Raw genomic sequence first — 26948 nt, 5'->3', positions numbered from 1 at the left:
ACTCATACAGAATATGAAAGCAGCATATCTCGGCTCCCCAAGGCCCTCTTACCTGGAGATCCCAGCAAATCAACTGGAAGCGTTATAGATGTCAACCTACTGCTAAGCACAGGCTCTCAGTGCTATTTTTTATGTTTTATGCAAAAACTGGAGAGCCAATGGGTTACTCATGATGCAGGTTATATCAGTGAGTGTGTGTACTCAATAGTATGGGTTACTCATTCAGACACCACATTTGGATATGTAAGTAGGCGCAGGAATAATTCACAGGCATTTCCTGAGAGGAGCTCTTGTACCTTTAATAGCGACATGTCAAGCAGAAAATCAATGGATGCAGCTCCCCCTCAGAGACACACATTATCCTTACACTGGAAGGAGCTGTACCAGTTGAACTTCTGAATGCAAAGCAACTGACAAGGATGCACAAGCCTCTGTCAGAAAGGTGGAAACACTGGATCAGGTTTTGGAAGATGACCAAAACTGGTTGTGCCTGGTACCTGAAAAGAATATCGTTGGGAAGAATATTGAGTTTTTTCTGCAAGCTTTCTTATATTGTGAACAGCTACACATCAGGTGGAAATTCAACAGCTAAATAATATTTATACAAGTTGTTCTAGTAAGAACTAATCTGCCTACTTTCATTATCTCTACAACTGAACTAAATTTGGTTCAAATAGAGGTCCATAAGTTAGATCTCTTGTGCCTCAGCTGTTCATGTGCCTGCCATCTTGGATCGGAGTGGATGACATCATTACAAACTACACCACTGTGGTGTCCCTGTGTGTCACTCACTACAACTGTATCAAATTTGGTTCAAATTGGTTAGACCATCCTGAAGTTATTGCACTTGTGCCTTAAAAGTTCACACGTCCACCATCTTGGATCAGAGTGGATGACATCACACACTACACCACTGCGGCATCCCTATGTGTCCACACAGCTGTAGCAAATTTGGTTCAAATCGGTTAGGCAGTTCACAAATTAGCCCGTTTGCACCTCAGAAGTTTACACGTCTGCCATCTTGAATTGGAGTGGATTACATCATGACAAACTATGCCATTGAGGTATCCCTGTGTGTCACTCACCACAACTGTACCTAATTTGGTTCAAATTGTTTAGACAGTTGACAAGTTAGCCCACTTGCGCCTCAAACGCTCATGCATCCACCATCTTGGACTGGACTAGATGACATCATTACAAACTATGCCCTTGAGCTATCCCTATGTGCCCGTACTGCTGTAGCAAAATTGGTTCAAATCAGTTAGATAGTTCACAAGTTAGCTCACTTGCACCTCAAATGTTCATGTGTCCGCCATCTTGAATTGGGCTAGATGATATCATCACAAACTATGCCATTGAGGTGTCCCTATGTGTCCCTATAACTGTACCTGATTTGGTTTATGTTGGTCAAGGCATTGTAAAGTTGATTGTGGGGGAAGGACACATGGATACATGGAATGCCGGGTGATCTCATATGCCTACTGGAAAGTAGGCTAATAACACCAGTGAGTGTTCAAAGCATGCCACATACTTTCTCAATAATCATTACAACAACACTATAAGGTAAGACAATATTATTGTACCCATTTTGCAAATGGGAACTGAGAAATGATGGCTTCTTGAAGGTCACCTAGTGAGTTCATGGCTCCATGGCCTATAATCCTCTTAGACACTGCACTCCACTGACTCCGCTCCATCATCTCCATACTGAAAGAAGATTCAGCTGTTGCTTTTTTGCTGCCCCTTGTACTATTAAAGAACAAAAGAGGTGCCAGCAAAATAATTGGCAACCCCCGTTATTTGCGATCACAGGGAATATGGTGTCCCTGCCAATGTGTCCCATCACACTGATAAACACTCCTCTTCCAGTGTAGAATACATTGAACAGTAAAAAGGCGGGGCATTCAGTAAAGCCAACTTAAGAGAGCAGTACGACCTGCAGGCCCAACCAGAACTCGTAGTCTGGCTTCATGACCTCTGGACCATGAAAAGGATGCCCCAGTAGTGTTCCCTAGTAGTCTACCCTTCAGTTAGCCATAACAGATGCCTTTGACAAACCAACTATTTTTTAATAACAGAGAAATGCTATAACTGAATGAACTGAGAGATTTTCTGCAGTATTACACCACTGGCAAATTCTTTTAAGAATGCCATTTAATATGATGACTTTAGCACATGTTTCCAGGAAGCAGAATCCCTGCAAATGACGAAGAGCACCCTAGGACTTGGGGTCAAATTACACATTAAACAAACACTACAGACCTGTGTATCTTCTCTTCTGAGGCTGCCTGGAGTTAACGAGAGGCAAAGAGAGGGTGCCCACAGCTGCATGTAACATGCAATTTGTCCCTTATTGTACCATGAGGATCACACCACCATACCAAAATGCTGCTGGTATTGCACTGTCCAAAGGGCAGCACACACTGTCAATAGTATACACCAATCCCAGTAATCTGTGGGTAGGACACACATAGACTGGAAGGCACAGGAAAGCTAATCAGTCAAGGCCAAATCACAACAAGCTGTGTTCCAATGCCCAGACAGAGTCTTTAACGTTCAATAAAATTTGGCTGTAATTATTTAACCATGAAGCTGCACAAGAGAGACGCTGTTTTGAACTGGTGCAAAGTGTTGGTTCCAAGTCTCTCCTAAGACCCCTTGCTGTACCTTTCCCTCATTTCTTAAGAGTCCTAGAGCTGGAATGGCCATCTAGTCCAACTCCTTGCCCAAAGCAGGGAATCGATCTAGAGCATCTCCAGCAGATGTCTGTCTAGCCTGGACTAGAAGACCTCCAGCACAGGAGAGCCCACCATGCCTCCAGGTTCAGTTGTTCAGTTGTCAGACTGATCTAACCACTCGGTAATTTCCCCTAGTGTTCCTCCAAAATCTACTCTCCTAAACTTAAGTCCATTTGGTCTGCTCCTGCACTCTGAGGCAGCAGCGAAAAAGTCTTTGCTCTCTTCTGTGCGACAACCCTTCAGGTATTTGAAGAATGCCATCACATTCCCAGAAGAGAGGTCTTCTCTTCTTCAGGCTAGACATACCCACTTCCTTCAAACTTTTCTAATGCAGCTTGTTTTCCAGACCCTTCATTGCCTTTGATCGTGTCTTGCAGGGCTGGGCAGTGCCAGTCTCATACTGAGGACTCACCAAGGGAGCTAGATGTAAGTCAAGGTCACAAGCCAAGTTCAAGAGAGCAAGCATAGGTCAAGGTCATGAACCAAGGTCAAGAGCCAGGGAGTGAGGTCTACAAGAGGGCAAAGGCAGCTGGGGAGCGAGGCTGGAGGCGGCCTGTGTTTGGCTGCGGCGGCCCCTGGCCCTGCCCCCACGTCTGACATCAGATTAGTCTGTGCTGCGTTGGGCAGCACAGGCCGGAGCAATTCTCCCTGTCTTTAAAGGAAGAGAGAGCCATTCCAGCTGTGCTGTCTGTTGGAAGTTAAAGGACTTTGCGCTGTCTCTTTGCCTCAGACAGTGGAGGACAGACTAGTAAGTCAGAGGGCTAGAGGGTCAAGACATTGGTCATCACTTCTCCACTGCTCTGATGCTATCCCTTTGATGTGTAGATTGCTAATCTCAGGGACTTCCTTCCTCTCTCTCTCTTCCTACCTGGCCTCCTACCTTGCAACATGGCAAGCCTCTCTCCCTGCACCATATGTGCAGAGAGGATGCAGAATCTATCTGCATCCAGCTAGATAGATAGATTAGAGATCCTAACTCCTCACTTTCCTATCTAGAATGGAGTTCCTTAATAAATGCCTTTTATATTGATTTGAAACTATGAATTGGCTCCAAGTTACTTTACTCTCAGCACACATGCATGCCTAACTAAACTACTGCTGTGTTGTGCCTCTGTGCACTCTGCTATAATGAGAAAGGGATTCTCTCACCACAGAGAATTCCCAACACTGTCAATGCAGCGTGGGCCGATCTCCCTCCCAAACGGGTCCGCAGGCTCCATTGGGGAGGGAGATCCGCCCAGCTGCATTGGCAGAGATGCCAGGAGTGGCTCTCCCTGCCTTCATAGGTAGGGAGAGTCGCTCCAGCCCGCATGGTGTAGTGGTTAGAGCTGAACCCCTTTTTAGACTAAGCCCCTTTGTTGGGTCAAGCAGAGTCTGGCCACATCCCCTGCTTGGGAGTGATGGAAAACTTCACAGGCCTGTACCTTATTATGCAGTTGCTGGCACCGGTGTAACTGCAGAACTGGCAATGGAACTGGTGTGGCTTTGGAATCTTCTGTACTAGAGGAAGGAAAGAAAAAGGGTGTCATCAGGTCAAAGTGGGGGTTCAGGGAGGCGAGGATCCCCAGAAACTGCACATGTTGCTGTTGAATGTTATTGTATTAGTTTCAGACCAGTTTTCCATGCAATCAATGACATTTTGAATTGTATCCCTGTCTCCTGGGGTATTAGTTATCCTAGCCATCCCAGTTTGTCATCTGCAAATTGGATGAGGGCTTCATTAAGCCTTTCATCATGGATAAAAATGTTGAAGAGTACTGGGCCCAGAACAAAGCCGTGTGGCACCGCACTCAGAACATCCAATGATGAGCACTCTTTGAGTCCAATTTTTCAATCACTTGTGAATGCACCTATGGTATTGCCATCTAGCCTGCATTTGTCCAGTTTGTTAACCCAAATATCATGGGGAACCTTGTCAGATGCTTTGCTGAAATAAAAACAAATTACACCAGTAATTTCCCCACAATTTGCTAAACTAGAATCCAATGGCAATTACTCTGGTGGGATTTATTCTTGACCAATTCATGACTGCAATTACCCCCAGCCCAATCATTTTTACAATTGTAAGTCAAGGAACTGTCCCAACCCCAGAGAATGTATGTTCTTCTTCAACCCCCACTCCCTAACAAATGGGCAGGGCTGGTGCTTATGACCCCTATAAATACAAAGTGGAGGTCTTGGCACTTCACTAAACTAGTGGTAGAAAAGGAGTAATACAGGCACTCCCCAACTTACAAACACGCAATTTACAAATGGCCCATACTTACAAACAAAGCTTATTAAATTAATGAAGTCCCCAACTTACATACAAATGCCAATGCACACATACAAACAAGTCATCCCTCATAAGAACTATATACATTCTGAGTTATGAAAATCCAATTTAAAAAGAACTTTTGGAACACAACCTGTTTGGAAATTGGGGACTCCCTGTATTTAAGAGGAGTCACAGTGGGTTTCTTCACATCACCCAAGTTTCAAGATGTTTTGTTTTAGAAACAGAGTATGCTGAAAACATACACAGAACAACAAGATTATCCTGACCAAAATATTTATAGTGTTGTACATAAATAGTGATGGTACGCCACCCTTTTCCATTGTAGGCACATAGCTGTAGCCATTGTAGGGATAGAACCCTGTAGGGACCTGCATTCCCTCAACAATATTCTGGGCATCTTCTCTAAATTTCCAGTTATTGCTTTAAAGAAGAAGTAAGTCTCTTACCTTTTTGTTGGTGGAGATACAAAGAACATCGGGAAGGCAGGATTCAACCCAACTGCTCACTAAGAAGTCCCATGTTCCATGTTCTGGCCATGTTCTGTCATTCCATGTTCTGGCCATTGAGTTCAACAAGTTCTGGCAACAAGTTCCATGTTCTGGCCATTGAGTGCAAAGGATGACTGTACAAATACTTGGCATTCACTTTTCAATTATTCCTTTTCCTTATTATTCCTTTTCTAAACCTCTTTGAGGACTTTTGTTTGTGTGAAATGCAGTATTAGGCCGCTGGCTCCATGGGAGCCAGGTGAGTGGCGCGGAGGCGATTCACCGCCGCAGGGGCTGCTGGGCGGCAAAGAGCACCAGCTCCGTTTACACTTAAAGAAGCCGCCTGCTGCCCGCCGGAGGCGCATCCATGGCCCGCGCCTGCCCTCAGGGACTTTTTTTTTGGTGGGTCCACTGATTGGCATAACTTGCAGCAACAGCACTCCGAGGCCACTCTTTGGGTTAGTTCCCTCTTCATCTTTTCATCCTCTGTCCTCTCTGAAACTGCCTTACAGCACCATCCTATGCATGTTTACTTGGAAATATTCCCACAGGGCTTCCAGTTGTGCTTACTCCTAAGTAAGCATGACTAGGATTGCAACATTAAATCGACAGCAATTTAGAGAGAAGAGAGGATTTTGCATTTGTTTGGGACTAGCATTTTTTAAGGGAGATGCCACTAGGTGCCCCAGTGACTGAGCAAGGACAGACTATTTTCTGGCCATGATCCTTAGTTAAAACTGTGGGTCCCTTGCCAAAGGGGGAAAGATCCACAACTAACTAATAATTGCTTGCATTAATATTTTTAATAATTAATTTTCATGCAATAATGTGCTGAAAATTTACCTTGACCCTGATCACCGTTGTGGTTGGTTCAGGACATTTGAGTTGTGCACCCCTGGGTTAGGCCCAGAGCAGGGGTTTTTTTTAAAGGAGAAAATAAAATGCTCTTCAGATTAACCGAATAGGGTATATTCTGGATTTTAAGAACCAATATAAATTCACTTTGTATTATGGATTCTAAAGTTGAAAGTTTCCCCTTTTAAAAACAACTGTTTAAAAAGAAATGTTGACCCACTATTAATGCTGGGTCATCTTTTCTTTGTCTCTCCAGGCTAGCCTCATCACAGACACTCAGAAAAGATTACATCCCATGGCGGACTCCTGAGACCTCAGGTTAAAAAAAAAAAGTGGCTGCCCATACAGCTGTTACTCCTGGAACCTGTGATGGCTCTGGAGTGCCTTCAGCAGCTGTAGTGGCAGCCACCATCTTTCTTTAATTCAGTGCTCCCACCCCGACCATTGTGTCACTAAGCATAGGAGTAGGGTGGGCTGGGCACATTGCATTATTGCGGGGCGGGTGGGGGGGAGATGCTGGCCACCAGTGTGCAGCCATCACATGCTCCAGACCTTCATCACCATGAAGATAAGCCTGGACAAGTGTTTGAGGGAGACTTTGGTTCATGGCAGCAGTGATGATGGCAGCCTAGAGGACTTTTTGACAGTCATATCCTATATAATAAAACCCTAAGGTACCTGCGTCCGTGTCTCTTGCGGGTGTTCTGCGCATGCGTGGCGCAGAGGGGCGGCGGCGGGCGCGGCCCGGCCGCGGGGAGGCCAGAGGCGGTGGCGGCGGGGAGGCCAGAGGCGGTGGCGACAGGCCCGCTTGAGGCACAGATGCTCTGTGCCCGGGCCCACTAGTTTATTAATAATGCAGCAGTGCCACGCCACCCCACCGGGAAAACGGCAGAAACATGGCTTGCACAACCAGAGGAGAGCTGGTCCTGTGGTAGCAAGCATTACTTGTCCCCTTATCTAAGCAGGGTTCGCCCTGGTTGCACAGGAATGGGAGACTAGAAGTGTGAGCACTGTAAGATATTCCCCTCAGCGTACGGAGCCGCTCTGGGAAGAGCAGAAGGTTCCAAGTTCCCTCCCTGGCTTCTCCAAGATAGGGCTGAGAGAGATTCCTGCCTGCAACCTTGGAGAAGTCGCTGCCAGTCTGAACTAGATGGAACAATGGACTGACTCGGTAGAAAGTAGAATGCTTCTGAACAGTGTTGGGGCTGACTTAGGAGTCTGCAGCGACCTGGACACAGTCTGCAGGGACACACAGCGTGACACTCCATAAAGCTGTGCACCATGTAAGCCACTGTTTTTAAGGGACTCAGTTTACATGTTCAGCTGTTAGTCATCAAATGTAGAACTGAAATCCAGCTGAAGTCCATTATGCATGCCTCTCATTTGATTTCTCTGCAGTTGTTTGTTACTATAATGACAGCTGACTCTTTTCCATTGGAAAACTGTGCTTGAGTGATAGGGTTTCTGTGTGTGCACGCGCGATAAACATGCAAATCACCTTTCGATGTGATCTGGACATATATGTGCAAACCAACCGCAGTGAGGAGAAACCGCTTGCATGATGCCTGTCTGAACTAGCAAACTAGCCAGGTGAAGATTTCAAAAGTGATTGGTAATAATCTTTTCCTACACTCATTGGATGTGCAAAGTAATGTATAAAGCAATGTTGGGGGCCGTTTTACACGGAAGTAGTCTCTCTCCCCCTGCTATTGGCGGTCAATACACGTGGAAAACCAACACCATTCTTTGGTGGAAGCGCACCGTGGCTTGCGGGTGAAAGTTGCGTGCCAGTGCCTGGTGAGGATGCAGAGTGCGCAGAAGGACGCCTAGTCCCAGAAGCCCCGTCCTAATCTAGGGGGTAGGGGACTGCCGGCAAACCCTGTCCTGCCGAGGGCCCTCCTCGCGCGTACCATACCCAAACCTCGTGCCCCGCAGACGCGCTCGATCACTTGCTGGAATGGCAGTCACACCCCCACAGCCAGCCTGGCGATCACGTGCCAGCCTCCTGCTCGTTCACGGGAAAGCTCCGCCACTATTGGTTGGCCCGGAAAGTTCGGAGCGCGCCCATTGGGTGCGGTGCAGCTTCTTTGCATGCAAGTGTGTTCGCGTTGGAACAAGAAATCTTCAGAAGTAACAGGAGCGCTGCGCACCACATGCATTTTGAAACTGGACCTGAATTATGCGGGAGAGATTGGATGGGCAGAGCGACTGAATCCCTGTTAGTGATTGGCTGTGTCGTCGACTCTGTCCGCAACTCCGACCTGCAAGGCTATAAAAGGCTTTTTTAAAAATTAAAAGCTGCCGATTTGTCAAGAGACGGCGGCCCTGATGCGCGTTCTGCTGCTCCAGGCACTCAGAAGGGCTCCAGGTATGTGGGTGGAGTTGGAGAGAACTTAACAAGGTGTCCTTCCTCCTGGGCGGGCTGAGCTGATCTCTTCCCTGGCGTTTGCTTCCGAGGTCGGGCCCGAAATGAGCCATGTCGGAAATGCAGCCTGCGTATTGTAACGAAGACTGCGATTCTGAGTTGAGGGGAACTTTGTTTTCAAGTAAACTTGCATAGAGATTGTGCTGCAGCGAGCCTGTGCTCTCCGCTTGTGCGAGTGCGTCCGAACACAGTGGGACTTACTTCCAAGTAAGCGCGATAGGATCGGGTTGCAATCCTGTGTGCATGATTAGTAGGGAGCAAGCTCATTTGAAATCGGGGGCACTTTCTTCTGTGTAGTGATGGGGAAAGCGCACGGCGTCCTCCGAGGCTCGCGCTTTGTGCACCTGGTTGCTGAGAGACCGCTCTGGAAGGGAGGTAGTCTCTGCTTGCTTTGTCGGCTTCGAGCGATCGGTTTGAATGGGCAGGGTGAGGAATTCCGCCGGGTGAACTAAAGGCGAGGGGGAGTCATTGAAGGAAGCAACCTTCCGTGGTGCGAAGGGTGGTGGGCTTATATTTGGCGTCATTTTGGGGCTTCCTCTCTGTCGTAGACATGACCCGATGTGGCCGCTGCCTTATCAGGAGGCAGGCAGGCTTTAAAGTTTAAATCTGGTGAGTTAATGTTTTATCGCATATTTGAAGAGGCAGTTCCTGAACTTGTAAAAAACGGGCCCTTTGGGAGTCAGTGCTCAGTGGCACAATCTGCCTTGCATGTAAAAAGTCCCAGATTCGTGCCCTGGATTCTCCAGAGTGGCTCATGTTTCCCAACAGGGGCTGTTGCTGCTAGTGTCTACCTTCTTATATTTCTTTTTAGACTGCAAAGCTTTGGGGACAGGAAACCCAACTTCTCTGTTTCTTATTCTCTTCCTGTGTAAATTGCTGCTTTTGAGACTTTTGTAAAAAAAGTATAAAAATATCTGAAACTCTGGAGATCTGCTGCCAGTCAGAGCAGAAAACAGTGGACTAGATTAACCCCGTGGCCTGTCTTGATATAATAAGCAGCTTTCTATAGATCTACTTGTGTAAGATATTTATGGCCTTTGCACTGGGGAGGTTTAATGGGCAAACTGATCACAGTAAATACTTCATTGGCTTTTACCAGAGGCCATTAGAGCTGCATACTAAAAAGAAAAGTGCTGTAGTCGCATCCTGATTCATTCAAGATTGTTGAAACGCTCTAACATCCCATTGAATTCAGTGGGCCTTGCTCCTAAGAAAATTTGCAGCCTCGGTCTTCCAGGAACAGTGCCCTTCTGGATCCATTTCCACTTGGTGAAAAGAATGTGGAGTGGGTGTGTGAACAGAGATGCTTCTGCCTAGATTGTAGGGGTCCCTTATTCTGTAACTTGAATGATGGCTTCCTTTGGTGTACAGATGGAGGAGGGGGGAACCCTTGGTATTTGTGCTTAAGGAGATCTCAGCTCACCATGTCTTGTTTGTCTTAGGCAATGGATCTATAGCTACTGTGGGATGTGAAATCTTGGTGCACCTCTGGCTCCCAACGCTGCTTCCAGTCTCTTGAGGCATCTATACTGATAACCTCCTTTGTCCCTATGAGGTATGTAGAAATGAACACATTCTCTCTCTCTTTTGACAAACTGGAGGATCTCCAGTTTGTTTGTTTGTTTGTTTTTTAATTCTTTCTACTGTCATTTAACAAGTTCCTGCAAGGGTCAGACTAGAACTGACCCTTATTTAAACTATGAGCTTGTATCTGTGTCATAGATTTCCCTGAGAATTCTGGGAATTGTTGGTTGATGAAGTGCTGAGAATTCTGTTACAGGGCTAAGAATTGCCTTCCCAGAGAACTGTAAGACTAGAGTGGGACTGCTAAACCAGGTCAAAGCTACAGGTCTGTGTGCACTTACCAAGGTGTAAGCAGCACTGGCCTATTGTTGGCCGTTGCTGTCTTCAGCTGCTGTTGGCTTTGTCTCCAGAAAAATTTGGTGTTGGAAGGAAGAGATGGAGAGGGAGAGAGCTGGGTGTTGGCACAGAGGCGAGGCCAGCTGATGCTGCTGGAGGCATGCTCCACATTGCCCTATGCTGTGCAAGCAGGCGGCAGCGGCATGCCCCAGCAGCTGAGGGAAGGGGGCAGTGCCTGGGCTGGTGAGATGGAGGGCAGGCAAGGAGGTGGGGTGTCAGAGGGGGCCAAAGGCTGGAAATAGGGTGGTAGAGGCAGAGTTCAGTAGAGAGTGGTGGCAGAAACCAGGTGAGGTGATAATGAGGTGCTTGCATTTGCTGCCTCTTGGCCAGGGTGGATGTGATTTAAATCAAATTGATTTGAGTCACTTTTCAGGAAGGCTCAGTTTAATGACTTAAATCACTGGTCAGGAGCATTCTATTGAATCGTCATTTTCTTGTAAAAGTCTGTTCTTGTTGTCTGACAAAAACAGAGCCAGCGTGGTGTAGTGGTTAGAGTGCTGGACTAGGACCGGGGAGACCTGAGTTCAAATCCCCATGCAGCCATGAGACTAGCTGGGTGACTCTGGGCCAGTCACTTCTCTCTCAGCCTAACCTACTTCACAAGGTTGTTGTGAGGAGAAACTTAAGTATGGAGTGTGGGATATAAATGTAATAAATAAAAAATAAAAACATATCATCACTACTAAGATACAGGCTTCATTTTTAGAAGGTAGGTACACACTATAGTATACGCTACTGTACATACTATATAAGCAATGATTGTTTCTGAATTTCCCCTGGATCAATTTTCATTTTTTTTAAAAAGGGTGTATGTGTGTGAGATTGGGTCATTTTATTTAGTACCAAATCAGATGCACAGTGCCATGTTTAGACATGCTACCTTCAGTATCTTCAAAGCAAGAGCGCTTCTCATTATGCTGTTCCATTTGGGCAACCAGGCTTTGCATTTCTTGTTGCACTGTTTGCATTTTGCACACACGCCTGTCTTTTCCCACAGATATGAGGACTTCATTAAAATATTTTCAAACGGAGTCTCTCTTATGGCCTGCTGCCATGATCGGCACTCCCCTTCTATAATGGAGTGTACACTCGGAATACATTTTCTCAGGGCTGTTAAAATGTGCTGCTCTCTAATCCTCCCCATTACCCCTTCTATTTATCACAAGACTCCTTCTCCTTGCTCAGATCTACTCTGTGCCCCCAAATCCTCAAAGAAGTCCAATCAATAGTTAATCAGTTAATTAAAAGTGTTTGCACTTTTAGAGAGAGGGGAAAGGGCTTGACGTGCATGTGTGTGTACACACATGCCACCTGCAGAATAGGACTGATCAGGTTGGCTGTCTCTCATTTCCGTATAAATTTTATGTTAATAGCATATAATTAGAAGTTATGATTACTATTCATGATATATTTGACTTAGGTTCACTTCTTTTTGCAAAAAAATTTTAAGAGAAAAATTAAAATCTTGTTTGATTTTTATCCGCCCTTCGTTTGGCACACTTGGTGCCTCACCTGGCCTCATGGGGAATGAGGATGTGTCTGAACCAGCTCAGGTGGAGTGGGGATCGGTTCTTTTAAAAGGCGGGTAGGGAGGTCCTTACTTGTTCCTCCACCACCTTTCCAGGCACGGCACTCACTTTACGAAAGGCCACGTGCAGCTGAGGTGCTGCTCCCAGCAGCTTGCCTGCAGTGTTGGCGTGCATATGGCTGCCACACATGTGTGGCGGGCATGTGCATGCTGACGCCGCATAGAGGCTGCTGGGAGCAGTGCCGCAGCTGCGCAGCCTTGCGTAAAGTGAGCGCCACTCCTGGAAAAGCAGTAGGGTGGTGGAGGAGCAGGTAAGGCTCTCCCTACCTGCTTTTAAAGGGAACTGAGAGCTGAACCAGTTCGAATGCGAGTGCACGAACCAGTTCGGCACTTCCCTAAGGAGGCGCTGAACTGGTTGGGGCACATCCCTCATGGGGAGCTGCCCCTGGGTGTAAACCTGGTTGGATTCAGCAGGACTTGCTCCTGCGTAGATATGAGTAGGGTCAAGCTTCACATCTGTAGCATGGATATACCCCAGTTGAATGTTGTAGAGCTTCATAAGCTCTTGTTTCAGATGTCTTCACTCCCTTTGAAGCATCTCTAGTGCAGTGTTGTAAATTACCTCTTTTACTTTTATTTTTAGTTGATCTTTTGGGGCTTGATGTCAGCAGAATCATGCTCTGAATTCTGACTCTTGGGTATATACTTTCCCCAGTGACTCCTCACTTCCCGGACAGCATCGGTACATGTCTGTCAGAACTTAGTATAGACAAGCCAGACCTGGCTTCTTGGTCTCTCCCAGGTAAAATGAAGCACTGAAAATGTTCCTTTCAGAGTTTGGGAGCATAAGTTGATGGAGATCCAGTTTATTGTATACTCACTAGGCTGGTCTTCCAAGTTGCAGGGTGGAGTAACCTATGAGGCCAGAGTGTTCTTGAATGGACTGGGCCAGGGATTCTCAACCTTGGGTCCCCAGATGTTACTGGACTTCAGTTCCCATAATCCCCAGCCCCAATGGCCTTTGGTTGGGGATTATGGGAGTTGCAGTCCAACAACATCTGGGGACCCAAGGTTGAGAACCCATGGATTGGGCCATCATACATACAAACCTCTGCATGGTGCACCTACTGTGAGCATACATCACATTATGGTGCTGTGATGGGGCACCACATTTCTACCATGTGAACTGGAGCCCTGGCCTAGTGAGTCACTAAGCAAAGCCTGTATTGCAGGATGTGATGGGAGGCGTCTGTTTCAGCATAGTGGAGAGTAGGCCTAGGATTTGGGAGACCTGGCCTTGAATCCCTGCTTGGCCATGAAGCCCAGTGGGTAATCTGAATTGGTGTGTCTCAACCTCATCTCCCTCACGGGGTTGTAATGAGGATAAAATGGGATAATCTGTGCATTGCCCAAAGCCCTTTTCAGGAACAGTGAGATACAAAAGTGATCATCAATCATGAAGTTGGGTAGTAGTGTAGGGACTGGCTAAGGCAGTCAGGAAAGGATTTTTTTAATTACAAAAATGAGTGTAATTGTCTGCAGACCAAATGGATTTGGATGTTTTGGATTTGTATTGCTTCTGTTAGAAGTATGGAAATATATCAGTAGCTATTCATTTTTAAGAAATGCAGAAATATTAACTGAAGGGAGAGAGTGTAAGAATTGCCTTATTAGGTCAAACCAAAGGTCCATGTAATCTAATCTTGCGATAACGGCCAACCAAATGTTCTTGGGCAGTCATAAGCATGATATGAAGGTGATGGCCTTCCCTTTTGTATCTTTCTCTAGCATCTGGTGTTTGGGGGTATACTGCCCTTGTACATGGATCTTCCATTTAGGAATTATGGCTAAGAGCTGTCAGTGGGCCTTTGCTCCATGAATGTGTCTAGTCCTTGTAACTTAATTCTAAGTGGTAAAAAAGTTATTGGCTATCACAAGTTCATCACGTGCTGTGCCAACGCTCACCAAAAGCATAGTAAAATGGAGCAGCTAGAGCCTATCTTAAGCTCAGTGTTATTCAGATCTATTTAAAAAGGCAATGCTAAGTTATCCTTTCTTCTTTAAAGTCTATTTCTGTTACTTGTGCATTCTTGTAAATAGTGTTACCTCTGGTTTTGAAGAGTGGACTTGTACAATAAACTCCTGTCTCCTGGATTGGTGGCTGTCTCAGATCTTGAAATGTTGTAAACATGACAGTCTTGGCAGATTGAATCCTCCTAGGAGCCTGCAGGAAGCTGGAAGCATTGTACTTGGGGCTTGTCAACAGAAATATCTTAAGGCACCTTTATCCTCTAGAATCGGTGTGCAAAGTTTGAACTCGAGAAAAACTTTGCACTGCGGCTGGAAGACAGTAGCTTAACATTTTTGTGGCAGCGCAGTCCTTTGAATGATTATCGGAGTAAGTCCCACTGGCTTCAGTAGGGCTTACTCTAGAGCAAGTGTGCATAAGGTTGAATGATTAAACTTGTAAACAGAGCAGAAATATAAACACCAGGTCAGTTAAAAATCTGATGTAATTTGGAGATGGTAATAGGAGTTAGAGCAAGACTCTAGGTTAGACTCGTTTGTTGTTGCTGGAATGATTGTATCTGCAAGCAGCTGTTTTTCTCAAAGAGAAATTAAACATCTTTCTCACAATATCTGAGCTGAATTTCCAATGAGAACCCCCATGTTTCTCTCTCATAAAATAAAATTGTACCTTTTCATTGTACAAGAAGCTCACTTTTACATCTGGATTTCAGCCTGATGCAGCAAGTGGCTTCCTGAACAAATTACATGTGAGTTGGTTACTATTTCAAACTAGACGAAACTTTAGAGGATTCTTTGTGTGTCGAGAGGAAAAAACAGGGCAGTTGTCCAGTAAGCATTGATCAGTTCTTCCCAGAGGGTGTATGCATGACAGCAAAATTGCTTGGAATCTCTTTAATACACAGCACCAAAGATGGTCAGGTCTGGCTTGGGCTCTTGAGTAACTTTTCCACTCAAATGGGACTTTGGGTCCAGACAAGAGCCCTGTTCACACACTGAGATGGCTGGGATGATACTTTCCCAGTGCATGTGATTGGAAGGGGGACCTGCCAGATAAGTGCCCATTGTGACATCTTTTGCAGACATCCTGACTCCCCCTCTATTGTGAGAGAAGGGCTGTTTATCCAAATGGCCACTCTACATGTAACCTTGAGCAAACAGTTGGGATGTGTATGAAAAGATGTTATGACAGGGATGCACTCAGTGCATCCTCCTTCTAATCACATGGACTAGGGAAGTTGCATTCAAACTGGCTCATTATGTTCAATGCAATCTATGTACAATGTACACACATACAATTATTCACACACTATGTTCAACACATGTATAGTAGTATGCTTCCTAACGGTACCCTGCACTTGAGGTAGAGTACATAAAAGTGTTCCCAGGTTAATTTTCAAAATAAATGCACATACAGTCATTTGCACAAGTATGTACAGGAGAACCTCATTAATCGCAGACCCAATATCCATGGTTTCGCACATCCGCAGTCAGGGCCGGACTAGGGCACTGAGAGGGTGGTGGAATGTATGTGGGGAGGGTGCTGGGTTTTGAGCAGAATGGCTACTTAAGGGTGGGAATATTCATTGCTGCCAAGTGCGGCGGGGCACAGGGGTGCCCTGCATGTGGGGCACACCGGGAATATGCCCTGTGGGCCAGTCCGAGCCTGTCCGCAGTCAGGTAATTGCCACCCGAGCTCAGTATATGCAATGAGATTAGGCATTTAAAGGATTAAGATCCACATATCTGTGGGTTGGGGATGGGCAGTTATGACCTATGAGGTCATTTTCACCTAGAGCCATTTTGTGTGTGTGGTGGGGGAGAGGATGTGATTTTTTGCCAAAATATGATTTTTTTAAAAAAAAATGGGCAGGGGGGCATTGCTGGATAGCTGGGGACACAGAGCATAGTAGGGCACCCCCCCGCCACTTTCCCCCCACTTACATTTGCTTTTTAAAAATCCAGTTTTCACCCTTTTTCGCTGCCTCAGGGACCTGAACCCCCATGGATAACAGGGTTCTCCTGTACAGATACCTGTATACATATACAGGTATCTAACTAGGGTGAAAAAGATTGCGTGTGTGTGTGTGTGTGTGTCCCTGAATAAAAAAGTGGCATTTGAACTTTCTACCACCCAGAAACTCTTTCCACTTCATCTTGTCTGCTGATCCAGCCCTGAACATCTGCCCCAGAACCTCTGTGTTGCAGAAAATTGAGGGTTGTTCTAGAGCAGCACACTCTTGGTTTATGTTGAGCCTTGCAGCAACAGCAAATGCACATTAGAACCCCACCCCACCCATTAGATCTTCTCACTGAGGAATCTCTGCTAAGCTTCCAAGGAACTCCAGGGCTCCTAAGAATATAGTTTGGAAATCGCTACCCAAGGAATAGTTACATTAATCTTACAAGATGCTTGGTAAGAACCAATATTGCTGAGACCTAGTTATTATGAGTATCTTAACAGCATAGGGCTGAGCAGAAGTGTATAGAACTCTGGTTTGTGCACTCAATGGGCGAGTCTTAGATGTGTCAGGTGTAATTGTTTCCGTTGGTTGAATCCGTGTATATAAACATCAGAATTGCACAAGTAAAGACATCTTGTTGGCAAATAGTTCTGTAACTTAACTGGCCTTGAATTACATTAAATTACTGGACTTCTTTTTTTAAAAAAAAGTTTAATATCCTGATTTGTGCCGTTCACTACTAACCTGAGCTTCAACGCTCACCCTTTACTTTCTGTTGTTAGCCTCATTCAGGTACTATAAAATTGCCCTGCTATAGCCACGTACAGCAGGGCAAAGTGGGGAAGAAGTCCCGCCCATTGTATGTGTGAATGGTGGGATGCACTACTGATTAATGCAGTGGGGGTGGGATGTCCTCCCCCTTTGCCCAGCAACACAATCTTATAACGCCTGAATGAGGCTATTGTCTTTCACAGGTAGTCTAGTGCATCACAGGTCTCCATGTTTGGGGTTCCTGAATATAATGGGATTGGAGGCACTGAACTGGCCAATCAGTATGGCAAGCCAACATGCTATAGGAATCTCCCAAAGTTCAAATCTAAACTGCTGGTTGGAAACTGAGTGAGAGCAGTGGTGGGAGATCCTAGTCTCTAGGGAGGCTTGTGCCACTGAGTCACCCAGTAGCAGGGCAGAGCAGTGGAGTGGAAAGGAACTTGTCATTGGGCCATTACGGCCACTTCCGTGATGTACATACGCTATGATGACACCAAAGGAATGTCATGAAGGTATCCTATCCACTTTCCTTTCTGTCTGGGTCCTAGTGAGAGAAGAGTGCAGAATGGGGTGGAGGAGATGATTATATCTGTCTTGAGCAGGGTGCCTTGTTCAACCATGAGCCAGCGTGGTATAGTGGTTAGAGTGCTGGACTAGGACTGGGGAGACCCATGTTCAAATCCCCATTCAGCCGTGAGACTTGCTGGGTTACTCTGGGCCAAATCCCCATTCAGCCATGATACTAGCTGGGTGACTCTGGGCCAGTCACTTCTCTCTCAACCTAACCTACTTCACAGGGTTATTGTGAGGAGAAACCTAAGTATGTAGTACACCGCTCTGGGCTCCTTGGAGGAAGAGCGGGATAGAACATGTGTAAGAACAAAAACAAAACTTTGGCCATAGAACAGGTGGGAGCAGGAATTTGGCGAATGGGTTTGTGGGGGTTAGAAGCTGCTTGCTGACTTTTGGTGAGTGTTTTGGGAAGTGTCTTCTGGAATGGGTGAGAGCAACTTCTGACTGACTTGAGTCGAAGGTGTTTCTCTGTGGAGGACAGCAGGGATTTTGTAATATTCTCTTTTTGCTGTTACCTTGGTGTATACTACCTTGACGAAAGGCAATCCAAACAAACATTTTGGGGGAGCCAAAATACAATAGATTCTCCTGAGGAAGAAACAATAATCTGACCTTTGTCAGCTGCATCCCTCAAGAACTGCAGGCAGGACCTCTGTTTTGGCTGGACTAATAACTGGACATGGGATTCATCCTCCCTAATGCCTGCTAAAGGGGGAGTCCTCACCAGTCTGGGTGAAGCTTGCAATGTGCCCCCACCCACCCCCATCTGCTTCCCAAGCTCTTCTGCATATCCAGCTGCCTCACCTGTACCATGTGGAGCTAGCTTAACAGAAGACCTGCTGGATCAGGCCAAAGGCCCATCCAGTCTAGCATCCTGCTTCACAAAGAGGCCAGTTGGGTGCATCTGGGAAACACACGAGTAGTGAAAAGGGAGCAAATGCCCCCTCCCATTGGAGTTCTGGGCCATGCCCCTACAGATCCTGCTAGGTGAAGACACTAATTTGCCTACTTTCTACACACTTTTCAAAAGTTCCCTATCGGCAAAATCTTCTGAGATATTGAGACCTGATTGCTGATGGAGAATTTTTTTTCTACAGAATTCTAACTTCTGTAGAAGCCTTCAGACAGTTGATTTGTAGCAACTTAGTTTATAGGATGAATGCTACTGCACCACTAGATCTGATCGGCCTACCTACATAATAAACACTTTAAAACATCTTTAACAGCTTAATTGTGTTTATCCTGTGAAACTATTTTGTTTCACTCTGAATTGCTTTTATTCTGTGAAAGCGGTTTTTTAAATTTTTTAATTGTGATTTGGATTGTGTACACTGCCTAAAGATGTATATATCTGTCAATAAATAATATGATAAGTAATAACTGGCTTTTGCTAGCATTTCTTGGTTTGGGACTTGGTATGCCACATGGTGATGCTCTTCTGAGGTGTAAAACACTCAAAACTGAACCTTTTGCTGACGGGTTGGTCCTACCATGAAGTAAGCTGCTTCAGGCACTGAATTGTAGGCCAGTTCTGGGGGGTGGCACAAGAGCCCACCCAGTGCCACCCCTGCAATTGATGGCATGGGGAGGAAAAGCAAAATGGCACCATGCTACTTTTCCTGTGCTGCTCCTCCTAATAGAAAAAGGACGATTTGAACGAAGGCAGGAATTGGTGTCTGGTGGTGGGAAGAAAGGAGGGGATGTCATTTGGTGCCCTACTCCAGGCAGGGCAGTAGTGAGGTTGCCAGCAGCCCTGGGACAAGCCGCTGAGGCCACCAAGCCCACTAGCCAATGGCAGCCATGGCCCTTCTGCCATATCAGCATGCCAATGCAGGGGGCATGGCTGGCATTGGGAACAAATGTGAGGTGGCCCCTCAGCTTCTGCCGCCAGTGGAGTGCTTTCTTCACTGGATGGATGCTTCCCTCATCACGAGGGAGAAAAAGGAAGCACCCAGCCACTGAAGAAGGTGCTCTGCTGGCTGGAAACGGTGAGGGGCTGAGGTGGGGGGGGGAGTGGGTGAGGGGCGCCTTGGTGACACCTGGCCCAGCGATTCCCCCCCACACACACACCTTTTCTCTACGCGTGTGACTTTGGGAAACAAAATGTCATGGCTCAGTACTGGGAGGAGTGCTTGCAATCTGGAAGCAAACATTACCAAGCTAATTTAATACTTCCATACGCTAACAGGAAATAGTAGAAAATAGTAACATGGATACAGTACTCAGAACTCTGGTAGTTTCCCAATGTGCTACACTTCTTTGCATTCTGGTGGGTCACTTAAGTATTTTAGTCTATTGTTTTTGAAATGCTAGTGTCACTGGCATTTCAAAAGCGAATGACTAAAAGGGCTGGGAAGATTTTTATTTGTTTTTTAACCCCAAGGGAAGTGAATGCCACAGTGCCCTCCACTTTTGCCACTCAAATACCTGGAAAGAAGCACGTAGCAAAAGTAGAAAGTAGGGCATGACCCGACGATTGCACTGCCAAGTGCATGACATCCGGAGAAACTGTTACAAGAGAGATGAACTCCTGAAGTGTGTCAATACTTTTGAGCTATATGACGAGGATGTGTCTGCTGCAGCTTGCTTCCCAACCGAGTTCAAAAGGTCTGCCCCTCCCTCTCTGCCTGCTGCATATTCAACCGTCTCTTCCTGTTTCTCCACATCTGAAGAAAGTTTCCCATGTTTGAGGGTGTTGAGAGCTTGCTACAAAAGGAAGCCCTAGCCGGAAAAGTGCAGGAGTTGTCCTTCGTTCAGCTGTCAGAGCAAGACTGGCTACGCTAACAGAATGGGCATGTCAGCCATTCATTTACCTTCTAACATCTTAGAAGGGCCTCAAAGGATGCTACTGAACAGGGCGCAGTTTCATTGCAGCAACCTTTGGGTTCCAGGGTGAGCAGGCTGATGAATGTATCCCTCTTTGGAGATATTTGTTGTCGGGAGGATTGTTGCTATCAAGAACACTTTAAATTGGGGTAGTTTTAGTGGGGTAGAGGGGAAGGATCAGTAATGCACTTCATATGAAGCACAGGAGGGTTGGGGTGGAAAGAATCCAACTTCGGTTCGTTTGTATTAGCACTTCCATGTTGTAACAGCTGCATCTGAAACTAGAGTTGAGCAGTGGATCCCAACAAGAGCATGTTAAATGACACTGGCCATCAAGGTGGACTGATTTGAAACTGCCATGATTTCAGTCAATGGTTTTAAATTACAAGGGGGGAAAGGTGACTCGAATCCAGTTTCTCCACTTGATAACTTGTCTCCTTCTGAACGTTTGTGCACGTTAATGGTTCTAGAAATCAGCCGGAATGTAATTGGCTTGCAATGAATTGCAGCCTTTATACTACCCAACATAATAGAAATCCCTTAGATTTTGCATCTTACATAGCCCTTGCGCTGCTTAAAAGTATAAATACTTCTGTACTGCATTTGGTTTTCATTTTAAACCAGTTTTTTTTTTTTAACTAAGCAAGATATATCTACAATCTCAGAAAAAGGCTGGTTCTTTTTTTTTAAAAAACCATCAGTTGTATAATTAAGAGCCTCTTATATTTTTTTGATGTGCATGTATGTTCTGTAGGTACCCTTTTTGGAGAGCTAGGATTGGCTGCTACTGGTTAAGACTTTGAAACCTAGGTTTGTTGCTATATAACTCATGCTATGGTGCTTTGAGTGACTAATCACCCTTGTTCATGTTTTTGCCTCCCTCAGAATATTGGAGACTCTTCCTCAAAAGTCCATGATGGCGGTGGATGTAGCCATGCAACTGTACTTGCGTTCGCCCTCTTTGCGGAGAGACCATTTTGCCTACAAAATGGCTCCGAAGCTCAAAAAGCCTTTGCGTCCTTGCATCCATTTGGGCAGCAGTACTGAACTGGATGAGCTGGGAGCAGAAGTAAAAGCTTTGCAGAGGAGCAGGGTGAAAAAGAGGGTTTCCTTTGCAGACAGCAGAGGCCTGGCTCTGACGATGGTGAAAGTGTTCTCCGAGTTTGACGACCCATTGGATATTCCATTTAATATTACAGAACTAATAGACAACATTGTGGGCCTGACAACCGTGGACAGAGATGACTTTGTCTTGGATTTTGTACAGCCTTCCTCAGATTATTTGGACTTCCGGAATCGTCTCCAGGCAGACTATGTCTGCCTGGAGAACTGCATGCTGAAGGATAAAGCCATCGTGGGCACCGTGAAGGTTAGGAATCTTGCATTTGAGAAGGCCGTGAAGATCCGGATGACATTCGATACCTGGAAGACTTTCACAGACTACCCATGCCAGTATGTTAAGGACATGTACGCAGGTTCAGACAAGGACACATTTTCCTTTGATGTCTGCTTGCCAAAGAGAGTCCAGCCCCATGAAAGAATAGAGTTTGCTGTGTGCTACGAGTGCGATGGCAAAGTGTATTGGGATAGCAACAAAGGTCTGAATTACAGGATCATTCGGTCTGAACTCAAATCTGTCCGGGAGATTTCCCAGCCTCAAGGCGAACCTGGTTTTGGAATTGCCTTTGATCAGTTTGGAAGCCCTAGGTGTTCCTACGGCCTGTTTCCTGAATGGCCTAGCTATTCAGGGTATGAAAAACTTGGGCCTTATTATTAAATTAAAGACTGTTTATGTATTTAATGTGCAGGGTTTCATTTTTTTTTAAGACTTTGCTCAAGTGTCACAGTTGCCAAAGGAGGTGCATATTTATAGCTGCAGAAAGTGAAACAAAAGAACTTTTGAAACTGGTGCCTGCAGATGGTTTAAAACCAGATGGACTCTGCATCATTCTGGTTATTGTGAATTTAAACAGCTAAAAGGTGGATGTGGGGGGAATGTTCCAGGTGTTAAGACCATGCTGCTAGTCCAGTTGAGCACTCACTGCTTCCATTTGGCTTGCATATCTACATCCACAATATTTGGGAGCTGTGCAGAGAGACTTTCTTAACTCGGCTGTACTATGGAGTCTGCTTTTGCGACACATTTCTAAAAAGCTACTTTATTTTTTTATTTATATCTATAGTCTGCTTTTCAAGATTAAAAAAAAACTCAATGCAGTTTACAGAGAAAAAAGAATAAGAAGCAGCTGGTTCCCTGTCCCAAAAGGGCTCTCAATCCAAAAAGAAAAACTCAAAGGAGAGCTTGCCAATAGCCAGTGGAAGAATGCTGTGCTGGGCATGAATAAGGATCGTTCGCTGCTTGCTAAATATAAGAACCACCACATGCAAGGTGCCTCTTTGCCCACTTAGCAAATTTAAACAGCTAAACTTGTGACTTGTTCGTTTGACGAAAAGTAATGGGAATACTATGGGTGGGAACATGTAAGCAAAGACTCTTCTCCTTTAGTTGAGTTGTCTTTCCACGAGAGACCAAGACTTTCCGATAAAAGGGACTCTAATTGCAGCTAGAATTAGGACCCTGTTTCCTTCCTTATTAGGAAATGCCTTCATTTGTGGGAAGATACCAGGGTGCTTACTCACCATTCTGCCTGTGTGTCTTTTTGTCAAAGAGAAGAATTAAGTTCTCTGCAACTGTTGAAGTGGAAGATTCTTTCTGTAGTTTCAGACATGTGGTGGTGTAGCTTCCGAGTCGGTGTATGTGAATATAGGTATGGGGCTGCTATTTTTATAATGTGCCTTAGCAACTTCTGTAAGTTTGGAGGCAGGGGTATGAAGAATAATTTTCTATTTTATTTTTAATTAAAACCTCTTAACTTTTCATACCACCATCTTATTTAAATATACTTCCTTTTGGGGTCTGGTGGATGTAGTTTTATTAGAGTTTTTTAACTACTACTTTTTTGTTGTATGAATTTTATAGAGTGGGTAAATGTTACTGACAAAATCAAAGCATATTGGTCATTTAAAGAACATCCACTTTATCCAGTTTCACATTGCCCACCTGTTGTCCAGGCACAGACCGAAAAAAGGTGGGCAGGGGAGGGCCAAAGCAATGGAGGTCACAAGACTGGTTCCTTGGAAGACTCAACAACCCAGAAAGAACTGCAGTGCAAACCTTTTTGTGTTCATATGTTAAAAAATGTGTTCTTCTTAACCATTAAAGTAGATGGCTCCAGTAATAGTTTGGCAGAAACCTAGCTTTCCAAGCCCTTAATGCAGACCTGCTCAACTTAAGCCCCCAGATGTTTTTAGACTACAACTTCCATAATCCCCAGCCTCAGTGGCCAGTAGCCAAGGATTATGGGAGTTGCAGGCCAACATCTGCAGGAGGACCGAAGTTGAGCAGCCCTGCCTTAAAGTATAAAACTAAAGAAATCCAGGTCCTTCCAAACTTTCTGTTTGTGAGTCCAAGTCAGTGGAAGGTCAACCCAGTACAGCAACACCGTGAACAAACCGTATTTTCTCTAATCCCTTCTCACTGCAGTGAGTAAACTACTTCAAGGCATGGAACAAATTTACTTGTTGGGTGCTGCAGGGCAAAAATGATGCAAATTCACTTACTCTGCCCAAGTGTGGTGTTTTTCAACAAACCTTGAAAAACCATTTTGCTATATGAGACTTGGCCTCCTAATCAGTAGCTTTATCTCAGTGGCAGAGCACATCTCATGCAGACAGGAGATCCCAGGTTGAGTCCCTGGAATCTCCAGGAAGGGCAGGGAAGGACCCGCTCTGAAGCCATGTTTTTATGATGAAGTAGAAATACGTTCCTAGAGTCTCCCACTAAGTGGGAGTAAAGAGTAGCACCCAGAGATCAGGGGAGAGCACTGCCAGTGTGTGCTGAGGACTGGGGGAGTGCCGCAGGTATGGAAATGGCAGCAAGCAGAGGAGGAGCAGGGATGGGCCTGTTCTCTTCCATGTTAAAGGTGCTGTGGAAGCCTTCAGTGTTAAAGGGACTGTACTGCGAGTTGGATGCTGAATTGCATTTTGGCACATCCATAGCCCCCAGTTGCTAACCCAGAGAGGAGGCAGTGGCTGCTGTAGCAATGGAATTTGACAGCAGTCTGCTTTAGGGAGAAGGGCTTGGACCCTTGGCTACTCCTTCCTCAAGCACCCACCTGGCAAATCTAGTTGCTAACCAGAGCCTCTAAAGTGTGTGCGTTCCTCTTTCTGCCATGGAAAAGCAAACTGTCTCAATATTATGGCTGATAGAATCATGAGAGTGGGGACTATAGCTCAGTAGAGACCTGGGAGCTTTTGCTTTGCCTGCAAAAGGTCCCAGGTTCAGTCCAAGGCCTCTCCAGGGAGGGCTCCAATGGTGCACCTATTTTATGTGTCGAGATGATGACTTTTTAACAGCCCTCAAAATATATAAATGGGGTTAATGAAGCCTGCTAGAGGTCAGTGTCTAAGTGTAGGGAAATAGTTAAAATAAAGCTTTAGCATTGCAGCTTGAAAGATTACAGCAGCAGTCATTAAATGGATTCATCCTTGCTGCATGTTCAATTCCTACCAGACACCTAATCTGTCTTCACATTTTACAGGAAAAGTATATCCTATTTCTGCTTTAGTGTAGAAGTCTTGCATTCAGACTCCCCCCCCCCCCCGAATTGTAAACTTGGGCTGTTCATGATTGGTGTCCCTAGATACTGACAGATGTTGAATTCATTCACTGGAAAAATACAGCTGTGATTAACTAATGCATGATAATCTAGTTCTTTTGATTCGAGGCTATTTTACCCCCTGATCGCAGTCTAATTTGCACACAGTCCCCAACGTGAGTTTTTTACATGAGGTTGGGTGCCAGTGAGCCTTCAACTCACATAGACTTTTCTTTGCAAGCCCTGACCATGTGATCTGCTCAGTATATATCAAGCCTACATCCTGATACCATGTGGGGGATGGAACTGAGACTTGTGGAACTCAGCACACTGGAACATAAATCGGGTTAGCTGTTAACCTCAAGGGTTGGGATCCAGTGTCTTCCATAAATCTGCCTTCCTGAGGGCTTTATGTCAGGCTTGAGTTATTTCCTCTGGTAGCCTTTAGAGCTGCTTCAGGTGACCTGAGGACAGTAGCTTCAAATGTGAAATTCTGAATTGTGCCTAAGTTTGTTACAGTCTGCAGTATGGTAGTTCCCTCTTAAAAATGGGTGGGAACTCTGTGTTAGATGCTGTGTGTATGCCGGTGGGGTGGGGGGTGGGGGCGTGCCACACAGCAGATGGCAACAAGACTGTGAAATGGAAACCTAGAACTGTTGCCTCAAATACGCCCATCACAATGCCTTCCCCTCCTCACTTTTTCCTGTTTTATAGCCAACGTTTTTTGGTCTGTCCTACTGTGAATGTAACTGAGGAATTGTTCTCTTCCATTTTAGGCTTCAGAGTGCCTTGCATGTGTTAAAATATTTTGTATACAACTAAAAAATGCACTTTATAATCACAATGGATTTATTTTCTGTATTATGACCATTTGGTTTTTATCTGACAGCAATAAATAAATGTTACAAGGAGATATGGTCTCTTGTCTATCAGTTAAGGGCCTGAAGATGCCTGCAAATGTCTCCTGGGGTGTGAGGGACAACATCTGGGAAAGGATAGAGTTGCACCAGATGGCAATGAAGTTTGTAAGCAATGTAACACTGTTGCAAAAATGGTGTGTTTCATCTAAACTAGGGAAAGACAACTTGTGACAGTGCCCTATTGGTCAGATCTAGCCCATGAAGTAATGTTACATGGCCTTTCAAAACTCTAGTCAAAACTTTACCACATCTTTGTAAAGGTTTCACTTGTGAAGTGCTAAAAGAACTGTTTCAAAAACTGAAGTGTACTGATTATGTTTAAATGTTGAATAACTTCTTGGATTTTGTACAAAATGGCATAGCTGTGCACAAGTACATGTACATCATACCTTTATGGTGACGTCTTGGTTACAGAGCTTTACCACGATAAAAGGGTCAGATTATGCAGGAAAATACACTTTTGGACCGTGATTGAGCATCTCTGATATAAAGCACTGAAGCCAACAAGCAGAAAACTCTCCTGATAATATCTATCTATCTATCTATCTATCTATCTAATCCTCCTGAGTGTGCCTTTGGAATGTGCGGCCCGGAGCCCAGCTGATTGGCTGGGCAGCGGAGGTGCCTGATAGGCTGAGGCGCGCCCAGGAGGATTGGTTCTCACGGTGGCGAGGCGGCAGTGGGCCCAGCTGTAGCACTTACAGGCCCGAGGTGGCAGCACAGTGAGGAGGCGACTAGGCCACCTGGAGTCCAGCCTGCGCCAAAGCACAGCTGCAGGACCTGGCGGCGGAGAGGCCGTGCCGTGCCAAATGGATCCAGCAGCCTGTGGGGGTGAGAGGCGGGCAGCGGAGCTGCGCCACAGAGCAGGCCCAGGAGGGGGGAAGAAAGTGGGGTGGGCAGAAGTGGCGGTGGGGAGGAGAGGTGGCTGGGCCCGGCAAGGGCCGGCCGTGGTCCGGAAGCAGAGACACGGGCAGAA

The 26948-nt window shown here is 45.6% G+C and overlaps 1 protein-coding gene and 1 long non-coding RNA gene across 3 annotated transcripts; one reads left to right on the top strand and one right to left on the bottom strand.

The window, feature by feature from the left end:
• Window positions 1-302: 302 nt before the first annotated feature.
• Window positions 303-5648, bottom strand: LOC128347311 (uncharacterized). Its single transcript, XR_008317498.1, has 3 exons — window positions 5463-5648; window positions 4163-4238; window positions 303-497 (listed from the first exon to the last, which is right to left on the bottom strand). It is a non-coding gene; the product is annotated as an uncharacterized LOC128347311 (long non-coding RNA).
• A 2787-nt stretch (window positions 5649-8435) lies between these two features.
• PPP1R3B (protein phosphatase 1 regulatory subunit 3B) lies at window positions 8436-25963 on the top strand. Of its 2 annotated transcripts, none has more exons than XM_053301757.1 (3): window positions 8436-8727; window positions 10227-10339; window positions 21280-25963. In XM_053301757.1, exons 2-3 carry the CDS (start codon window positions 10335-10337, stop codon window positions 22169-22171), a joined length of 897 nt encoding a protein of 298 aa, XP_053157732.1. In that variant the 5' UTR covers window positions 8436-8727; window positions 10227-10334; the 3' UTR covers window positions 22172-25963. The 2 variants fall into 2 exon arrangements, with proteins under 2 accessions (XP_053157732.1, XP_053157733.1); XM_053301758.1 differs by lacking the exon at window positions 8436-8727 and adding an exon at window positions 8810-8991.
• Window positions 25964-26948: the final 985 nt, after the last annotated feature.

The sequence above is a fragment of the Hemicordylus capensis genome, chromosome 2 (genome assembly GCF_027244095.1).
Source record: "Hemicordylus capensis ecotype Gifberg chromosome 2, rHemCap1.1.pri, whole genome shotgun sequence".
NCBI classification, from domain to species: Eukaryota; Metazoa; Chordata; class Lepidosauria; order Squamata; family Cordylidae; genus Hemicordylus; species Hemicordylus capensis.
This window is presented reverse-complemented; position numbering and strand designations above follow the sequence as displayed.